This window comes from Budorcas taxicolor, chromosome 5, assembly GCF_023091745.1.
Source record: "Budorcas taxicolor isolate Tak-1 chromosome 5, Takin1.1, whole genome shotgun sequence".
Lineage (NCBI taxonomy): Eukaryota > Metazoa > Chordata > Mammalia > Artiodactyla > Bovidae > Budorcas > Budorcas taxicolor.
This window is the reverse complement of record NC_068914.1, coordinates 62,849,551-62,869,163: the sequence shown is the minus strand read 5'-3', so window position 1 is coordinate 62,869,163 and position 19,613 is coordinate 62,849,551. Positions and strand designations below refer to the sequence as shown.

At 35.2% G+C, this 19,613-nt stretch overlaps 1 protein-coding gene across 1 annotated transcript in view; it reads left to right on the top strand.

Annotated features, from left to right (window-relative positions):
• Positions 1–19,613, top strand: part of CEP290 (centrosomal protein 290) — a 90,997-nt gene that overhangs the window by 37,061 nt on the left and 34,323 nt on the right. Inside the window, exons 26-36 of the mRNA XM_052640092.1 lie at positions 1,827–2,000; positions 4,965–5,076; positions 9,404–9,609; positions 10,525–10,676; positions 12,757–12,868; positions 13,494–13,949; positions 14,705–14,869; positions 15,850–15,957; positions 16,671–16,805; positions 18,668–18,934; positions 19,504–19,611. Of these exons, the coding sequence (XP_052496052.1) occupies positions 1,827–2,000; positions 4,965–5,076; positions 9,404–9,609; positions 10,525–10,676; positions 12,757–12,868; positions 13,494–13,949; positions 14,705–14,869; positions 15,850–15,957; positions 16,671–16,805; positions 18,668–18,934; positions 19,504–19,611 (1,995 nt within the window). The remainder of the gene's footprint in view (positions 1–1,826; positions 2,001–4,964; positions 5,077–9,403; positions 9,610–10,524; positions 10,677–12,756; positions 12,869–13,493; positions 13,950–14,704; positions 14,870–15,849; positions 15,958–16,670; positions 16,806–18,667; positions 18,935–19,503; positions 19,612–19,613) is intronic.

The following is a 19,613-nucleotide window of genomic DNA, read 5'->3' as shown; positions in this document are numbered from 1 at the left end:
ATGAGTGAAATTGTCATGCAAATAAACCTATCTACAATATGAAATGTTCTTATTTTTGTGTTATATTTTGTAGAATGTTTTTCTTGGAGTATTACAACTATGGCTAGTATTTGAGATAGAAGGAAGAAAATACTGGAATTTTCTTCCTCTTCAGCCTAAATTTTTGTTTGTTTTTGCAACACTTTGAAAGCCAAAAAGAAAAGGGGGGGATTTATTTTTAAAGATGGGAAACATGATCTTCCTCACCACACAGCAAAAGTGAAACAGAACCCTGGGATTTCTTTGGAAGGAATGATGGTAAAGCTGAAACTCCAGTACTTTGGCCACCTCATGCAAAGAGTTGACTCATTGGAAAAGACTTGGATGCTGGGAGGGATTGGGGGCAGGAGGAGAAGGGGATGACCGAGGATGAGATGGCTGGATGGCATCACTGACTCAATGGACGTGAGTCTGAGTGAACTCCGGGAGTTGGTGATGGACAGGGAGGCCTGGCGTGCTGCTTTTCATGGGGTCACAAAGAGTCAGACATGACTGAGTGACTGAACTGAACTGAACTGAAGGTAGAATAGGGGGTATTTATTTCTGTAGAGAAGTTTTCAAAATGAAATCTGAAGAACTATTACAGATATTTTCCCCTCATTATTCTAATTCAGAATGAATTATAACCATAAATAACTTTTGTTTTGTTTTGTTTTTACTTTTTTTTTTTTTTTTTTTACTTTTTGGCTCTGCCAATTGACTTGCCAGATCTTAGTTCCCTGACCAGGAATTGAACCCAGGCCACCACAGTGAAAGTGCTAAGTCCTAACATTGGACCACCAGGAAACTCATAAATTCTTTATCTTTCTCATGTCATAAACTTGGTTTTCTGTTCAGACATTTCTTTTTGGTGTTAATACAATGTCTTTAAGTAGCGACTTTTATAGCTCTGTAACTAAAGAGTTGAAGATAAAGCAAGTAATTTAGACTTTGATATTATTTATTCTAGATAGCTATGATTCAAAGTTTTTTTTCCCTATATGTTTCTTTTCTGTGAACAAAAGATTTTCTTTACTTTTATAGTGAGTTTGTTTAATTATAAATAATCAGAAATAGCGACTTCCCTGGTAGCTCAGTGATAGAGAATCTGCCTGACAGTACAGGAGACATGGTTTCGATCCTTGATCTGGGAAGATCCCACATACTGTGGAGCAGCTAAACCTGTGTGCCACAGCTATGGAGCCTGTGATCTGGAGCCTGGGAGCCACAACTACTGAAGCCCACACATTTTGGCGCCCGTGCTCTTCAACGAGAGAAGCCGGCATAGTGAGAAGCGCACAACTAGAGAGTAGTGCCTGCTTGACACACTGAAGAAAAGTCCTGTGCAGTAACAAAGACCCAGCACAGCCAAAAATTTTTTTAAAAAAGAGAAAAGCAGAAATAGCTAAACTGTAAATATTACCTGCAGGGATGCAAATTTTGCCTTTCAGTTTTCAAAAGACAAGTTTTTTTTAAATCTTATAAAATTTTAAAAAGCCATCCAAAGATATATTCTAAGTGATATGCTTTCTTGCTGCTATATATACACTTTTCTCAAATTAACTGAATTTCATTTAATTATGACAGGAGTTACAATTTAAGGTTATAACTCAAAGATTTTCAATGTCCAAATATCATTTCTTCTATGAAAGTAATAATTATTGCAATATGTTTTTATACAGGATACCTCTAATTTTTTTAATGATTCTGAAATCTGTTTTGCTTTCAGGTGTATTATCTCAAAAGGGGCTAGTGCTTTACCAGAAAAAAATACAACACTTCAATTCAATGTATCTTTATTTACATAGGAAATGGCCATTTTCAAGATTGCAGCACTACAAAAAGTTGTAGATAATAGTGTCTCTCTGTCGGAACTAGAATTGGCCAATAGACAATACAATGAACTGACTGCTAAGTACAGAGACATCTTGCAAAAAGATAATATGCTTGTTCAAAGAACAAATAACTTGGAACACCTAGAGGTAAGTTGATGTGATCCTTAAACCTTGTGATATTAGCCTCTTTTTGTGTGTGAGGGGGGTGATATCTCTAGGTACAGAATAATTTCTGGACAGCTTCTTCCAGGTCATCTTCCTTAGCTTATTTGCATAATTTAGCTGAATGAGACCCCTTAAACCAGGCACTTGAAAAAAGAATGTGGAACATACAGGATAATGTAATCAAAAGAGAAAGTGTTATTAAGCATCCACCACTTTCTCTTACCCTGATCTCTGATTCCCTCATGGCCCATAGTTTCGGGGGATGAATGTAGCAGAGAGAAGATGAGACATAAATCGCTCTTCCTGGACCATGGATGACCTCTGCAGATCCGTAGCCTTTCTTACTGTCCGGAAAGAGCAAAGTGGCCTGGAATATCTTGGTTTAATTCAAGGAGTCTATGAAATTAACCCTGGTGGTTCAGGTGGTAAAAAGTCTGCCTGCATTGCAAGAGATCCGGGTTTGATCCCTGGGTTGAGAAGATCTCCTAGAGAAGGGAATGGCTACCCACTCCCAGGATTCTTGGAGAATTCCATGGATAGAGGAGCCTGGTGGACTACAGTCCATGGGGTCGAATAGAGTTGGACAGGACTGAGTGACTAACACTTTCATGAATAGGACCCAAGACCCTTTATAATTCTCTTCTAGCCACTTGATCTTCATATGTTGTACATTAAGCAAAACAAGCTCCTGTTTTTGTTTCTCTTCTTCATCAAAAATAAGAAACTATGTCTTTTGGTTCATTTTCTTTTATGATACTCTCATTGAAGTAGAATGAGATCTAAATCCTTTGGGTTGAAAGCTCTCACTTGCTTAGGGGGATATATTCAAGAAAATATTCTGAATAGCTTTCAGTGGCTCCTACACAATTATCTGTTTTTGTTGTTCAGTTGTTCAGTCATGTCAAACTCTTTGCGACCCCATGGACTGCAGCATGCCAGCCTTTCCTGCCCTTCACCATCTCCCAGAGATTGTTCAAACTCATGTCCCTTGAGTCAGGGATGGGTGATCTTGACCTTTGTTGTCCTCTTTTCCTCCTGCCCTCAATCTTTTATTTTTTCTCCTGCTTTCAGTCTTTTATAATGACACAATTATCTGAGTCATTATTTATTAGTATTAACTAGAAACAATCATGATCAGTTTACTTTTTATTATTATTTTTGTTGAAGAGAGATGATTTTATTAATTTTGTAGAAAATTCTGCATATTTAGGTGTGATAATAATCTCACCTTTCCCCATCTTTTATGTCTGTTGTCCTCTCTTCTCTAACATTAAAAAGTTATAGATACGAAATCTCCTGCAGATAACATATCAGAGGAATAATTTTTAACTTTTAAAGTTTATTTTCCCAGATAACATTTTTTATTTCTACTCAAACCTTAAAATTTTTTCTATTTGTATTATATCCCTTTCTCTTCTTTACTTCCTGTATCTCAGTTATAATTCTGAACATATGTACCTCTCTACTGGGAATGTCTTAGTTTTATTCTTTACCATTATTATTGTGATAACGATTCAGTTCAGTTCAGTTCAGTCACTCAGTCGTCTCCAACTCTTTGCAACCCCATGCACTGCAGTATGTCAGACTTCCCTGTATCATGAACTCCTGGATCTTACTCAAACTCATGTCCATCGAGTTGGTGATGCCATCCAACCATCTCATCCTCTGTCATCCCCTTCTCCTCCCACCTTGAGTCATTCCCAGCATCAAGGTATTTTCCAATGAGTCAGTTCTTCGCGTCAGATGACCAAAGTATTGGAGTTTCAGCTTCAGCATCAGTCCTTGCAGTGAATATTCAGGACCGATTTCCTTTAGGATGGACTGGTTGGATCTCCTTGCAGTCCAAGGGACTCTCAAGATTATCCTCCAACACCACAGTTCAAAAGCATCAATTCTTCAGCGCTCAGCTTTCTTTATACTCCAGCTCTCACATCCATAGATGACTACTGGAGAAACCAAAGCTTTGACTAGACAGACTTGTTGACAGAGTAATGTCTCTGCTTTTTAATATGCCATCTAGGTTGGTACAGACTTTTGTTGGCAAAGTAATGTCTCTGCTTTTTAATGTGCTGTCTATGTTGGTCATAACTTTTCTTCCAAGGAGTAAGCATCTTTTAATTTCATGGCTGCAATCACCCATCTACAGTGATTTTGGAGCCCCCAAAAATAAAGTCTCTCACATTTCCATTGTTTCCCCATCTATTTGCCATGAAGTGATGGGACCAGATGCCATGATCTTAGTTTTCTCAATGTTGAGTTTTAAGCCAAGTTTTTCACTCTCCTCTTTCACTTTCATCAAGAGGCTCTTTAGTTCCTCTTTGCTTTCTGCCATAAGGGTGGTGTCATCTGCATGTCTGAGGTTATTGATTTTTCTCCCGGCAATCTTGATTCCAGCTTGTGCTTCATCCAGTCATTTATCATGACGTGCTCTGCATATAAGTTAAATAAGCAGGGTGACAATATACAGCCTTGACATACTCCTTTCCCAGTATGGAACCTGTCTGTTGTTCCATGTCCATACTTCCATGTTACATCCTACTTGCTGCCACCAGAATGGTCATTCTAAACAGGACTCTGATGATGCCCTTCCCTTCCTTAAAGGGAAGGTTATGAAACTGTTGAGTATCCATGTTGGCCAAAAGTGAACATGGCGTAAGCTAGTACTCAGAAGTTTAGGATATACAAGACATACAAGCATATCATTTCATATACTGGATATACAAGATTTTGATGATTATTTTAAAATAATATTTTATATGTGTGTTTGTTTATACAACATATATACATGTGTATGTCTATATTTGTATTACATACAAGGAAACTTTTGTTAAAAAAAATAGATGGTGAGCTTTAGGAGATTATTATGTGAAGTTAAGACAATGTCACTTCAGTGGTATTAGTCTGAATTACAAGGTCCTTTCTCAATGATGTTGCTATTTTATTTAGTGTGAAAATGTATCCTTGAAAGAACAAATGGAATCTATCAGTAAAGAACTGGAGATTACCAAAGAAAAGCTTCACACTATTGAACAAGCCTGGGAACAAGAAACTAAATTAGGTAAGTATTATGACTCTGATAATATAAAATAATTAAGATCTAATAGTGAATATTTTTTTCATTTAAACTTCTCTTTATATACCAGATAGATAAAAAGGAAGTTGTTTGATAAAAAATGAACTCTCTGCCTAACTGTTTAATTTAGCAGGCAGTTGATGAATACTATGTTGTACTAATCTCTACCAAGATTTGGTTTTTAGTTATTAAATTGGATTTTTTTCTAAGGAAATCATATGTGCTAAAATTTGTGAGTTAACATTAGGTATATTGAATCATTTAAGAATTAATGCAGATGATAATTTTGAAATATCTGTATTTTAATGATAGTATAATGAGCTTTTTCATTGTGTGTAAAGTTATATTAGCAGTATATCATTTGATATTTTTAAATTAAAGGATGACCTTGAGCACATTGCTCATAGTTTCGCTACTATATCAATTTTGTATTACCTTATACATGTTTATATATTTTATATGCTTAAAATTATAATAAATATTGTATGCTGTATTTATTTAGTAGATACAAAATATTCATTATATACTTATAAATATTCATGCCATAAAGTACTGTGTTTGAGGGATTAAATCACCCTCTTTTCTAAGTTTTGCTATTGCTTTTTTATTGCTGCCGTCAACATTTTCATGTGTATCTAACAGAGATATTATTGTCTCAGAGGATATTAAATTCTATGTGGCTTCTGCTAAGATTTTCCATATTCATTTTTCAAATGGTTTTCCTAGTTCATGAGATTTAAGTTATTTTATCTTACTAGCATTATGCTTTATGCTTTCCAAATAAATTTGCTCCTTTGGGTAAGGTGTTTCTTTTGTTTTCTATACCTTGGAGCTCTAATGTTTTTCAAGGTTTCTGTTACTGTTAAATTGTTAACAGACATAGTTTAGAGGCTTGACATTGGGAAGTCTAAAATAAGCTACTTTTAGAAATGTGATTTTTAATTTGTGCTCAGAGGTTAAAGCGTCTGCCTCCAATGCGGGAGACCTGGGTTCGATCCCTGGATTGGGAAGATCCCCTGGAGAAGGAAATGGCAACCCACTCCAGTATTCTTGCCTGGAGAATCCCATGGACGGAGGAGCCTGGTAGGCTACAGTCCACGGGGTCGCAAAGAGTCAGACACGACTGAGCGACTTCACCATCACCATCAAGAGATTAAAAGTGAATTGACTTTCGTCTAACTCTTAAATGAAAGAAGATGCAATCTTAACTAAGATAGAGAAAAGAATATTATATACAGTTTCAGTAAGCTCTTTCTTCATCCTATCCTGTGTCTCTTTAATAAGTGCTGAATTCCTTATAGAAATTCCTTAATTTCAAATACTTTAATCTCTCTGATACATGGCTTTATATCACTGAAGTTTTAAAAGCTTTTATTTCCTGTTGCCTTTCCTTATCTCTTTGTTTATAAGTATCACTTTATTACTTTTTTTCCTGCAGGAATTGGTTGGAGTTGGCTGTTACTCTCCCTAGGACACTCCAAATACAGGAGTGTCTCTTTTCACTATCAGAGTTTAGCACAAAAGAAAATGGAAAGGGGTTTTATGTTCTTTGTATATTTATATTTACTGCAACTTTTTTTTCTGTCCTTCCTGGTGGTTAGTTGCCTAAATGGTTCCATAATGTTTTCCTAACACATTTAGCTTTTCAGTAATGTTACTATAAGTTATTTGATCACTGCCTGAGCAACTATTCTAAAATCATATACTATTTTAAAGAAACATACAGGACAAAATGAAGTACTTCTTAAAACTAATGTAGACACCAAAACAACTTGCCTGGTTTCAAAAAAATTTATGTACTTTTGAGCAAACTCAGTTATAGAACTCAAGCTTGTAAAGCTAGAAAGATAGAAGGGCATTATTGTAAAAGACAAAATGAATCACTGCACAGTTCCTTAAAATAATTGACTTCCCTGAACATAATGATTAATTGACACTCTAAAAAATAAAACTCTACCAAATTTTGTCTTTTTCCTGGAGCACGTCTATTATGCGTAACAGAAATACTCATTTTCTCTTCTTAAAAAATGACTAATGACATTCCTACATGATACCTTTTCATTCTAAATTAGGGTAGTTTTTTTCTTTTCTTTTCATTTAACCACAAACTATTGCCACTATTGTATAGTGGCTATACAACTGCATATATGAGATGAGGGTGTAATAACTAATAAAATTAAATAAAATAAATAATTTGAGGATGGTCCAGTGATCAAGATTCTGCACTCCTACCACAGGGAGTCCGGGTTCGATCCCTGGTCAGGGAACTAGATCCCATGTGCTACAACTAAGAGTTCTTATGCCACAACTAAAAGACCACACATTCTGCAATAAAGATTGAAGACCTGTGTGTGGCAACTGAGACCTGGTACAGCCAAACAAATAAGTATTTAAAGATTGTAAAATAATGGGATTCTCCAGGCAAGAATACTGGAGTAGGTTGTCATTTCCTCCACCAAGGGATCTTCCTAACCCAGGGATCAAACCCGCATCTTTCATCTTCTGCATTGGCAGAAAGTGTCTTTGCCACTAGCGCCAACTGGGAAGCCCATTCAGTTCAGTTCAGTCGCTCAGTCATGTCTGACTCTTTGCAACCCCATGAAGCGCAGCACGCCAGGCCTCCCTGTCCATCAACAGCTCTGAAGTTTACTCAAACTCATGTGCATGGAGTCGGTGATGCCATCCATCCATCTCATCCTCTGTCATATCCCCTTCTCCTCCTGCCCCCAATCCATCCCAGCATCAGAGTCTTTTCCAGTGAGTCAACTCTTCGTATGAGGTGGCCAAAGTATTGGAATTTCAGCTTTAGCATCAGTCCTTCCAGTGAACACCCAGGACTGATCTCCTTTAGAAGAGTCTTCTCCAACACCACAGTTCAAAAACATTAGATATATACAAAGGCCAAATAATATTCAGGGTTAAAGAAGATATTTGGTGAAATCGTTAAATCACATGGCTTCAGGTTTTACTTTTTTACTCTTTAAGACTTCAAAGTCATTGAACTTGCATTCACAGAGTAATGTTACTTCACTGTATTTCTTCTTATACCTTGTATTTCTCAGTTAACAAAATGTATTTATTTGCCCTATTTTGACTTCCTACTTGTGACACCTCCCACACTACATCTTTTACGTTGTTACTTCTATACAGGCATACCTTGGACATACTGCAAGTTCAGGTCTAGACCAGCACAACAAAACAAATATTGCAGTAAATGAGTCACAGAAATTTTTTGGTTTCCCAGTGCCTATAAAAGTTATGTTTACATCATACTATAATGTATTAGGTGTGCAGTCGTATTATATGTAAACAAATAATGTGCGTACCTTAATTGTAAGGCTTGGAGAACCGCACTCTGAAAAGGACACTCAGGGACAGCCTCTAGTGGACTGACAAAGTTTATTATCCAATTGTGTAGTTTTATAATTTTCAGGGAATAGAGCATAAGACAGACTTGCACGTAGCCATTTCAGATAAACATCAAAGCATTTAAGCATAAAACACACAACCCACCACCCAAGCCATAGCATAGCTTTGGTGAAACTCTAAAGGGAGTCTTATCAGGAAACAACAGTCCTTGCTCTCAGAAACAGGTGGTCAGAAGGAAGCGTTTGAACGCCTCGAGGCCGGGCGTATAACCCTTGTTATCCGTTCCCAGCCTCAGGCACTCAGTGAACGCTCATAACCCTTTGTTATGCTTATTGCAGCTTCCAACCTTCATAAGAGTGGAGCAAATACATTTTCAGTATTTGCTCAAAGCCTTCCAGCTCCTCCACACTTAATGCTAAAATACTTTAGTGCTAAAAAATGCTAGCTATCATCTGAACCTTCAGTTTGTCATAGTAGTAGCATCAAAGATCACTGATCACGGATCACATAACCAATATACTGGTAATGGAAAAGGGTGAGATATTGTGAGAATTACCATTGTGACACAGAAACACAGAGAGAGCAAATGGTACTGGAAAAATGGCACCAGTAGACTTACTCGGCCCAGGCCTGTCGCCACATACCTTCAATTTAAAAACAAAAAGAAAAAAATGCAGTTATATGCCAAGCTCAATAAAGTAAAGCATGCCTCTCATCCTATGAAGAATAATTTTTATGATCATTTGATTGATGAAACGTGGAAGTTCCAGAGAGATTAAATGGGGTGGGCAGCATACAGACAAGATGTAACAGAACTACGACTAGTGCCCAGGTCTGTCATAATTCAAAAGGCTCATGTGCTTCCTTATATGATGTCTAAAATGTTGGGGATAACATTTTGATAAGAAGAGCATGAGATTTACCAACATATTGTTGTATTTAGGAAATGAATCTAACATGGATAAGGCAAAGAAATCTGTAACCAACAGTGAGATTGTTTCTATTTCAAAAAAAATCACTATGCTGGAGATGAAGGAATTGAATGAAAGGCAGCGGGCTGAACATTCTCAAAAAATGTACGAACATGTGAAGACTTCACTACAGCAAATGGAAGAACGCAATTTTGAATTGGAAACCAAATTTGCTGAGGTTTGATATTATAATTTTTATCATGCAGTTAGATAGTAAATAATTATTCATGGTAGCCATTGTATTATTGGAAGAGGTTTGTTTGTAACTCTGAAGTAGCATATTAATACAGCGCTTGTGTTTCATGTAATGGATAAATAATGTAGCTTTATATCTGAAATGTTTAAAAAGAAACCATGTATTTCTGTGATTGAGTTCTTATTTCTTACCAGCATTACAAAATTTAGATTTAATGTGCAAAACGATGTTATTTGCTTGATGGAATTTCCTTCCGTTGTCATCCATTCATTTAACACTTATTATTCCTGAGTGCCTGTAACATGCCAGATGCTGTGTGGAAACTGGAGTTATAGCACAAAATAAGAAAGACAGTAATCTCTCCTCTCAGGGACTTCATTCTAATAGAAAGTTTTAGACTTTTTTGATATGGTCAAAATTATTAAATTGGTTGGCAATAATACAGTCTGCAAATATTCAACAATTTACGATGAAGTAGCAGTCTTCCTTGAGAATTAGTAAATTTCTCAGGTCATTCATGTTATTTTCTTTTAACCAAGTTATTAAATAATATATTAAGATTTTATTAATATTAACTGTATTTATTTATAGATGATATAATTGAAGTAAAATATAACAAGCATTTTAAGTAAATTAAGAGTATCATAGATTCATATCTTACTAGATTGTGAGTTGACCAATATAAATGACTTGGTGGGTTGACATATAACTAGAATTTTCCTAATTTGTTCCTGGCTTTTTCTCTTCTTATCATCTTCAATCTATTCTTAATACTTGACACCCAAATTAGTGTATCTGAACTAAAATAAAGAGGACTGCAGGATGCTTTAAAGGTATATTAAAAGGAAAACTTCACCAAAAGCTAATGTTTCTGAATGTCTTTTGTTATTTTCCCAGCTTACCAGAATCAATTTGGAGGCACAGAAAGTGGAACAGATGTTAAGAGATGAATTAGCTGATAGTGTGAGCAAGACAGTAAGTGATGCTGACAGGCAACACATTCTAGATTTAGAGAAGAGTGAAATGGAACTAAAAGTTGAAGTATCAAAGTAAGTGCATGTGCAGGTTTTAGTCATTTGGTTAGCTGTGTCCATGTTAGTCACTTGGTTAGCTATGTCCATGTTAGTCACTTGGTTAGCTGTGTCCATGTTAGTCACTTGGTTAGCTGTCTTCACTGTACTTTGTGTTATGAAACCTCATTACAGTGATCAAGGGTAATATCCTTAGTGGCAGTTGATGCTGGTTTCTTTTTATATAGAACTCTGTTAAGTAATATTGACTTCCCTGGTGGCTCAGATGGTAAAGCATCTGCCTACAATACGGGAGACCCGGGTTCAATCCCTGGGTCGGGAAGATCTGGAGAAGGAAATGCCAACACACTCCAGTATTCTTGCCTGGAAAATCCCATGGATGGTGGAACCTGGTAGGCTACAGTCCATGGGGTCGCAAAGAGTCAGACATGACCAAACAACTTCACTTTCACTAAGTAATATTAACAAGATTGATATTTTACTGGCATAAATAAGAATATTGGAGAGGAAATAACTTCTCAAGATTTACATTTATCAGAGTCCAGTATTACAGAAAACACAGAACTTGGCATCAGGACCCTATGAGATCTATTTTTTTTCACATACTAGTATTTTTTTGGCAGGAAGGGTTGTGGCATTTATTTAAGCTTAACTTATAAGAGAGTAATAGTATATCTACTTATAATAGGGTTGCTGTAAAAATATAAAGAACAATTCAGATTTTGATTCACTTTGCGTATCTTAGGTATCTACTGTGTACTGTGTGTGGGCCCATTCGCTAAGTCATGTCTGACTCTTTGTGACCGCATGAGCTGTAGCCTACAGGCTCCTCTGTCCATGGGATTCTCCAGTCAAGAATACTGGAGTGGGTTGCCATTTCCTTCTCCAGGGAATCTTCCCCACCCAGGGCTCTAACCTGCGTCTCCTACACTGGTAGGTGGACGAGCATCTGGGAAGCTACACACTGTGTACTGTGCTTTGTATTAAATATTTATTGAATCATCCCAATCCACTTAATAATCCCAATAACATCTGTTGTTTTCATTTTACATAAAGAAACAGTTTATTCTCTTAGAATTCAAAATATATGTAGGAGGAAGTACTATACACCACGTAGATGCTTGTGTTCATTTGTTTGTGATCATGTCTTAACTGCTTTAGAGTAGTATGAGGATCCTTGAGTTAATTCATCAAGCTCAAATAATTAGTAAAAAGAGTTACAGCTTACCCATAAAGTTATAGCCATTGTTTTGGAACCTCGTTTTGGTAATATCACTCATTTCCAGCCCTTTCACTATGAAGGACTCCTTTATTCTTCTTATGTCATGGACCTCACCTTTTTTAGTAAACTAAGTTATAATTAATCATTTTGTTTATATTTTAATTGATTAAGACTCATATAACTGGCAATGAGAATTTCTAATCAATATGAGGAAAACAGACTTATCAGTTACACTGAACTAAAATTACTCCAGTCCAAAGTAAAATGCGTTTTACTTTACCTATTTAATCTTATCACAGTAGTCATATAGGACATTTAATAATTATCATCAAGCTCCCCTCCATTTTTGGTAATTGTAATCAATGTATAATCTTTTTTACATTTCTGCTAACTTATAAATTAAAATAAAGCCAATCAAAGCATTCATTGATTGACCTTGAAAATTTAAATTTCTGTAATCGTAACTGTACAGTTTGTCAAGTAAGCCTACCTAATACCTTATTCCAGCTATACCAAACCATGGTAACAAGTGTCTCATGAAAAAATTTGTGAGAGGAGTTTGTTGGCCATTTATGTTTAGAAAATGTATATGTACAGATTGAGATCCTTTTTTACTTTAGAACTTCTCAGAGCATTTGATATGATACTGTGTATATGAATTTTCAAGGGAGAAGAATGTTGGGAATGGAGCGGTTAAAACCTGTTAACCTCTCATGAATTATGTTTCATGAAATACTTCAGGAAACTTTAGTATTTCGTAAAAAGAAGAGATGCTGCAAGCTAACAGCTTTTCCACAAGGGTCTAGAAATTGGAAAATCTAGTATTTACTTAGAGTATGTACCTAATCATGTCTGAAGTATCTTATTACTTCCTAGACTAAAAGAGATTTCTGATATTGCCAAAAGGCAAGTTGAAATTTTGAATGCACAACAGCAGTCCAGGGAGAGGGAAGCAGAGTCCATCAGAACACAGCTGTTAGACTACCAGGTATGTGCAGTATTAACTCTTACACACAGAGGCTTTTCTTTTCCAAAATTTACATTAGATATTTGGGATCATTTTTGTAGTCTTAATCAGGATATATCAAATAGAGGCTCCTGTTTTCGTTGATTGTAACTTGATTAGAAAAACTTTAATTTGAAATGCCATTGATAACACAGGAAAGCATTTAAATGCTTACAGATGCATTGTGCCAACTGCTGACCACAGTTCAGACAATGGGGAGAAACTGTCTTTCATAACAGTATTGTTTCTTGTATTTATGTATAGGTTTCCACATATTCTCACATTATAGTTTTTTTAGGATTAAAAAACTACCCGTTGTCTACATTAGCATTATTATCAGTATTGTTATTTACATATGGAAGTTTAAAAAAAATTTAGTAATATTCCAACTGGTATGTAGTTAGGTGCCAGATTTAGATTTTAAATAAGTTTCATTCTAGTTCTTTTTCTTCTGCAGACTTTTGCAATTTATGTTAAAGCAAGGTTAGATTTTTGTAGGATCTCATGTAGCATATGTTTTAAATTAGTAAATTCTGATTTTTAAGTCCATAATAAGTTTCACTGGGAAAACTTGAAACTTACTACAAATATTTATTTTTTATATTAGGCACAGTCTGATGAAAAGGCACTAATTGCCAAGCTGCACCAACACATAGTCTCTCTTCAAGCTAGTGAGGCTACTGCTCTTGGTAAGTTGGAGTCAGTTACATCTAAACTGCAGAAGATGGAGGCCCATAATTTGCGCTTAGAGCAGAAACTTGATGAAAAAGAACAAGCTCTCTTTTATGCCCGTTTGGAGGGTAGAAACAGAGCAAAACATTTGCGCCAAACAATTCAGTCTCTACGACGACAGTTCAGTGGAGCTTTACCTTTGGCACAACAGGAAAAGTTCTCTAAAACAATGATTCAGTTACAAAATGACAAACTTAGGATAATGGAAGAAATGAAAAATTCTCAACAAGAACATAGAAGTCTGAAGAACAAAACACTGGAGATGGAATTAAAGTTAAAGGGACTGGAAGATTTAATAAGCACTTTAAAGGATACCAGGGGAGCCCAAAAGGTAAAACACTAATTTTAAGTTCAGTATTTTCAGAAGAGTTACATAATAATTTTGAGTTAATATGTGCTTATGTGGAAAATGCTTAATATATGAGCAAAATTCCAGACAAATTTATTAATTTAGATTTTATAAATTAGGAGTTTGAGCTATTGGAATATCTGTTTATAAATAAAATGAGACTCCTCTAAGCCATAGTTTCAGTAGAAATGCTTAGATTGTAGTATCAAAGAATTTTAAACACTCTAGGAAAGTATATATTAATTAAATACTAACTGTAATTATTCTTAAACATTATAGTGATTAAACAAGTAGTAGGCCTACATTTATTTTTTAATGTAATTTTGTTTTTACTCTTATTTGGAAGGAATTGATGGAAAATAATTATTTTGAAATTAAATTTTATTCTTTAGGCTAGAAACATTTGGGATTTTTATTTATGAAAGTAAAACCAATGTTGCAATTACACACAAACACTAAGGACCCAACAAATACATGAAAGTAAATGAATAAATAAATGTGATTGTTAGTGATATCCATTTCAGCATCTTTTGAAAAATGTTTTATGTTAAGAGTCTACATATTAAAGTCTATAGAAATTCTAAATAAACTTTTCTTCTTGGTACAACCAAGAATAATTTTATATCTTATTTTATTTTAGAATGTCCATTAATTTGAATTGAAATCATTAAAATCAGTAGAGAAATTCATTATTAATATAGTATTAACATTTGTATATGTAATTTATAAATATTTAGGTAATCAGTTGGCACACAAAAATAGAAGAACTCCGTCTTCAAGAGCTTAAACTCAATCGAGAATTAGTCAAAGATAAAGAAGAAATAAAATATTTGAATAATATAATTTCTGAATATGAGAACACAATCCGTAGTCTGGAGGAAGAAATTGTGCAGCAGAATAAGGTTTCATTTTATATTTATTTTCGTGTTTTGTTGCTAAGATTTTTAATATAACAACATTGCATTGATGACTGCCTTATTTTCCTAATCAAGTATAGCTTCTATTATTATTCTTATAAAATATTGTTTCTTATTTTTTAAACTATTCTAAAAATACATTATTCATTTATTTAGTTGCAGTAGTTGTCTTAAAAGGAAGAATCATAAACAAGTTTATTTGTTAAGTTAATTTTTGTTTCACTATTGGTTATTTGAATTCACCTTTACAAGTTTCTACTGCTGTCACTGAAGGAATAAGGCAGCTTGGTATAGAATAAAGAACAGAAGCTTTGGAGACAGATGCAGTTCACTAAGCAGATGCTTACTTGCCTTAGAAATTTTGTTGTTCCTTCTGCTTCAATTGTTCTTACCTAAGATACCAGTATTACTTATGCTTTCACTGCCTTCTGGTCTTACCGCTAATGTATTACCTTATCAATGAGACCTTCCCTAGTTACCCAACATACAACAGTAAATTTTATCATCAAGATTCCTGAAATATGGATTACCTAGTTTCATTTTACTCCATAGCACTCATCGCCCTCGGACATATGACATACTTATTTGTTTACTATCTCCCCCTCAGTAGTATATAAATCCTGTGGTGAAGGGGACTTGGTTTTGTTTATTGCTGTGTTCTCATTGTCTCAAATAGTACTTGCCACATAGACTGTGTCATTAAACATGCTTTGGATGAATGGATGGATGGATAAATGGATGGGTACATGGATGGGTTGAAATCCTGACTCCACACCTGCCTGTCCTTGTGATCTTAGGCAAAAATTATTTAATCTCTGAATTTTCTTCCTTTTTCCTTAAAATGAAAATAATAACAGTGACTTCAAATGGTTGTTGTGAGGATTAAAGAAAAATGTATGTAAAAGTTCTTCTCATAGGCCTGGTGAGTGTCTCTGTGTGTGTATGACCCAACTATCCTTCTTTAGTTTCATGAAGAAAGACAAATGGCCTGGGATCAGAGAGAAGTTGAGCTGGAACGTCAACTAGATGTTTTTGACCGTCAGCAAAATGAAATACTAAGTGAAGCACAAAAGGTATAAATGATTAATCCTATTTGCTGCTCTATAGCAGGACCTATAATGTTAACCAACAGAAATATTTTCTAAGGTTGGATGGAATTTTATTTTTATTTTTCTGTTTTTTTTTTAATTGGAGGATAATTGCTTTACAGTGTTGCATTAGTCTCTGGTACACAACAGTGTGAGTCAGCTATCTGTATACATACATCCCCTCCCTCCTAAGCCTCCCTCCCAGTCGCCACATCCTACCCCTCTAGGTTGTCACAGAGTACTGAGGTCAGCTCCCTGTGCCATACAGTAGTTTACCAGTATCTATCTATTTTACATGCGGTAGTATTTATACTGTTTCAATTTGTTCCACCCTCTCCTTCCCCTGCTGTGTCCACAGGTTCATCCTCTACCTCTGTGTCTCTATTCCTGACCTGCAAATAGGTTCATCAGTACCATTTTTCTAGCTTCCATGTATATATGTTAATATACGATATTTGTTCTTCTCTTTCTGGCTTACTTCAGTGTATGACAGACTGTAGGGGTCATCCACATGACTACAAATGACCCAATTTTCTTCTTTTTTATGGCTGAGTTGGAATTTTAATTGATGATATCTTTTTATGTGTCAACTATAAGTGAAATTTAACCATGTCTTGTCATATAGTTGTGAAAATTAATATTGTTATTTCCAATGTTGCAACTGCTCTTCTTTAAAAAAAAAATCTATTTCTCAATAGTTTGAAGAGGCTACAGGATCAATGCCAGACCCTAGTTTGCCCATTCCAAATCAACTTGAGATTGCTTTAAGAAAAATTAAGGAAAATATCAGAATAATCCTAGAAACCCAAGCAACTTGCAGATCACTGGAAGAGGTAATTAGAAGAATTTGCATATTGTTGTTGTTCAGTTGGCAAGTCTGACCCCGTCTGACTCTTTGTGACCCCATGGACTGTAGCATGCCAGGCTTCCTGGCCCCTCACCATCTCCTAGAGTTTGCTCAAGTTCATGTCCATTTCATTGGTGATGTCATCCAACCATCTTATCCTCTGTTGCCCTCTTCTCCTTGCATTTTGATAAGTATATTATTGGGTATACTTCTGGAATTTTATAAGTAATATTTTTAAATGAGGATGAAGCATAAAATGATGAATCTGTTGCTTATTCTTCTCTACTTTTCTTTAGTCTTTCTTTTGCCAATAAAGAACAGTAGGTATGGCTAATTTGAAATCACTCTTCTTTTAGTCATTACTTATCACTTTTGAGCACACTCATCAGTTGCTAGCATGAAAGGAAACCAAAAGAGCATTTGACTAGCTTTATGAGCAATGTGTTTCCCTCCCTTCAATGATCAAGAATTGTTTTCATCCTTGTTTATTTTTATATTTTATTTTGAAGCATATGTTCTAAACTCTGGATCAATTTTTAGTTTACTTCTTTTCGTGGGTGGTTAAAGGGCTTGAAGGTAAACTAGGAGTTGTTTCTTAGTTTAATCTAGGTCTTAAATTTGATTAATAGATGGTCAGATCTCTCTTTATTAAATTATACAGAAAATAGTATAAACTGAATATATTTAGATGTCAACTAAAATGAAAATCATATTACTATAAATACATTTAAAATAATTTTTTAAATTGTGCATTTTTAAATCAACCAAAGAAACTTAAATTGTCTTCTATATTGTAAATTTGTCATTTATGTGAATTGCCACTGAGCTGTTTGATTTTTGAGTATTTGCTTAATTCTGTTGAGGAATATATACTATTTTCTGTTTTATTTTGAGAAGCTGCACATTTTATAATGGAGATCCATTGACTCAGACCACTAAAATTCCAGCTTTTATACTTTGTTGACTTCTATGGGTTACTGTTCTGATGCTCTAATGAGTCAATGAATCAAAATAAAAGAAATGATTCATTACATTTTCTTTATAGATCTATCACCACCCACATTTCTATTTCTAAAACTATAAGATCTAAATAAAGTATTGTAACTAAATTTCATTTTCATCATTAACAATGAAGTTTCTAACATATATAATAATCTTATAAATAAAATATGCATGTAGATAACTGCTGTCACATAGAAATACAGTTTAACCTTATTAAGACTCTTGAGAGTCCCTTGGACTGCAAGGAGTCCATCCAGTCCATCCTAAAGGAGATCAGTCCTGGTGTTCTTTGGAAGAACTGATGTTGAAGCTGAAACTCCAACACTTTGGCCACCTGATGCGAACAGCTGACTCATTTGATGCTGGGAAAGATTGAAGGCAGGAGGAGAAGGGGATGACAGAGGATAAGATAGTTGGATGGCATCACCGACTCAATGGACATGAGTTTGAGTAAATTCTGAGAGTTGGACAGGGAGATCTGGTGTGCTGCAGTCCATTGGGTCGCAGAGTCGGACATGACTGAGTGACTGAACTGAACTGAAAGTAGCATTTGGCTATTAGTGCGCTTCCCTTGTAGCTCAGTTGGTAAAGAATCTACCTGCAGTGCAGGAGACCCGGGTTCGATTCCAGCATTGGGAAGATCCCCTGGAGAAGGAGATGGCAACCCACTTCAGTATTCCTGCCTGGAGAATCTCATGGACAGAGGAGCCCGGCAGGCTACAGTCCATGGGGTAGCAAAAACTGGACGCGAGTTAGTGACTAAACCACCACCACCAGTCTGACTAAAATTCAGATGAAGCATTTAAAAGAAAAAAAAGTATTTTTTTTAATGATTTATCATTACAGAAACTAAGAGAAAAAGAATCTGCTTTACGGTTAGCAGAGGAGAATATTCTGTCAAGAGACAAAGTGATCAATGAACTGAGGCTTCGATTGCCTGCCACTGCAGAACAAGAAAAGCTTATAGCTGAGTTCAGCAGAAAAGAGGTGGAACCAAAATCTCATCACACGTTGAAACTTGCTCACCAGACCATTGCAAATATGCAAGCAAGGTTAAATCAAAAGGAAGAAGTGTTGAAGAAGTATCAACATCTGCTAGAAAAAGCCAGAGAGGTATTTGATTATGTTATGCTGTCTTATTTATTATGGTGTTTTTTAGACAAATGCCAAATACTATTCTGCCCTTAAGTGGTGTTTCATTTCTTGTTTTCAAATGATTCTATTCAGGTATTGTTACTTTCACGTGATTGGATTACAGATCTGTCAGTAAAACTGGCAGTTTGTGTTATTGACTGAGTAAACCAGTAATGGCGTTCATGGTGAAACTGATTTCAAGTTAATAGGTAAAGATTGAGGCAGTAAGTTAGAATGAAATCCATCACACTGGTATCAGTGAAAATCAAATTTGCCAGAACTTTAAGGGGTAAAAAAAATCTAAAATTTAAAAATTGCTAGAAACAAGTTAAAAGATAATAAATCCATAGTATTCTAATATTACGAATAAGTTATACTCTAAGGCTAGGCTTGTCAATTTGAACATGTGCTAGGGAAATGTATGCACATGTTGTTCCTTCCCTCTCATAAGGATTTTAGTATATTAAAGATAAAATATTTAAGACTTTTAGAATGTAAATTTGTATGAGTCACAATGTAAGCTATAGTTTTCATTTGTTATAAAACAGGAACAAAGAGAAATTGTTAAGAAACATGAAGAAGAACTTCATATTCTTCATCGTAAATTAGAACTGCAGGCTGATAATTCACTCAGTAAATTCAAAGAAACAGCTTGGGT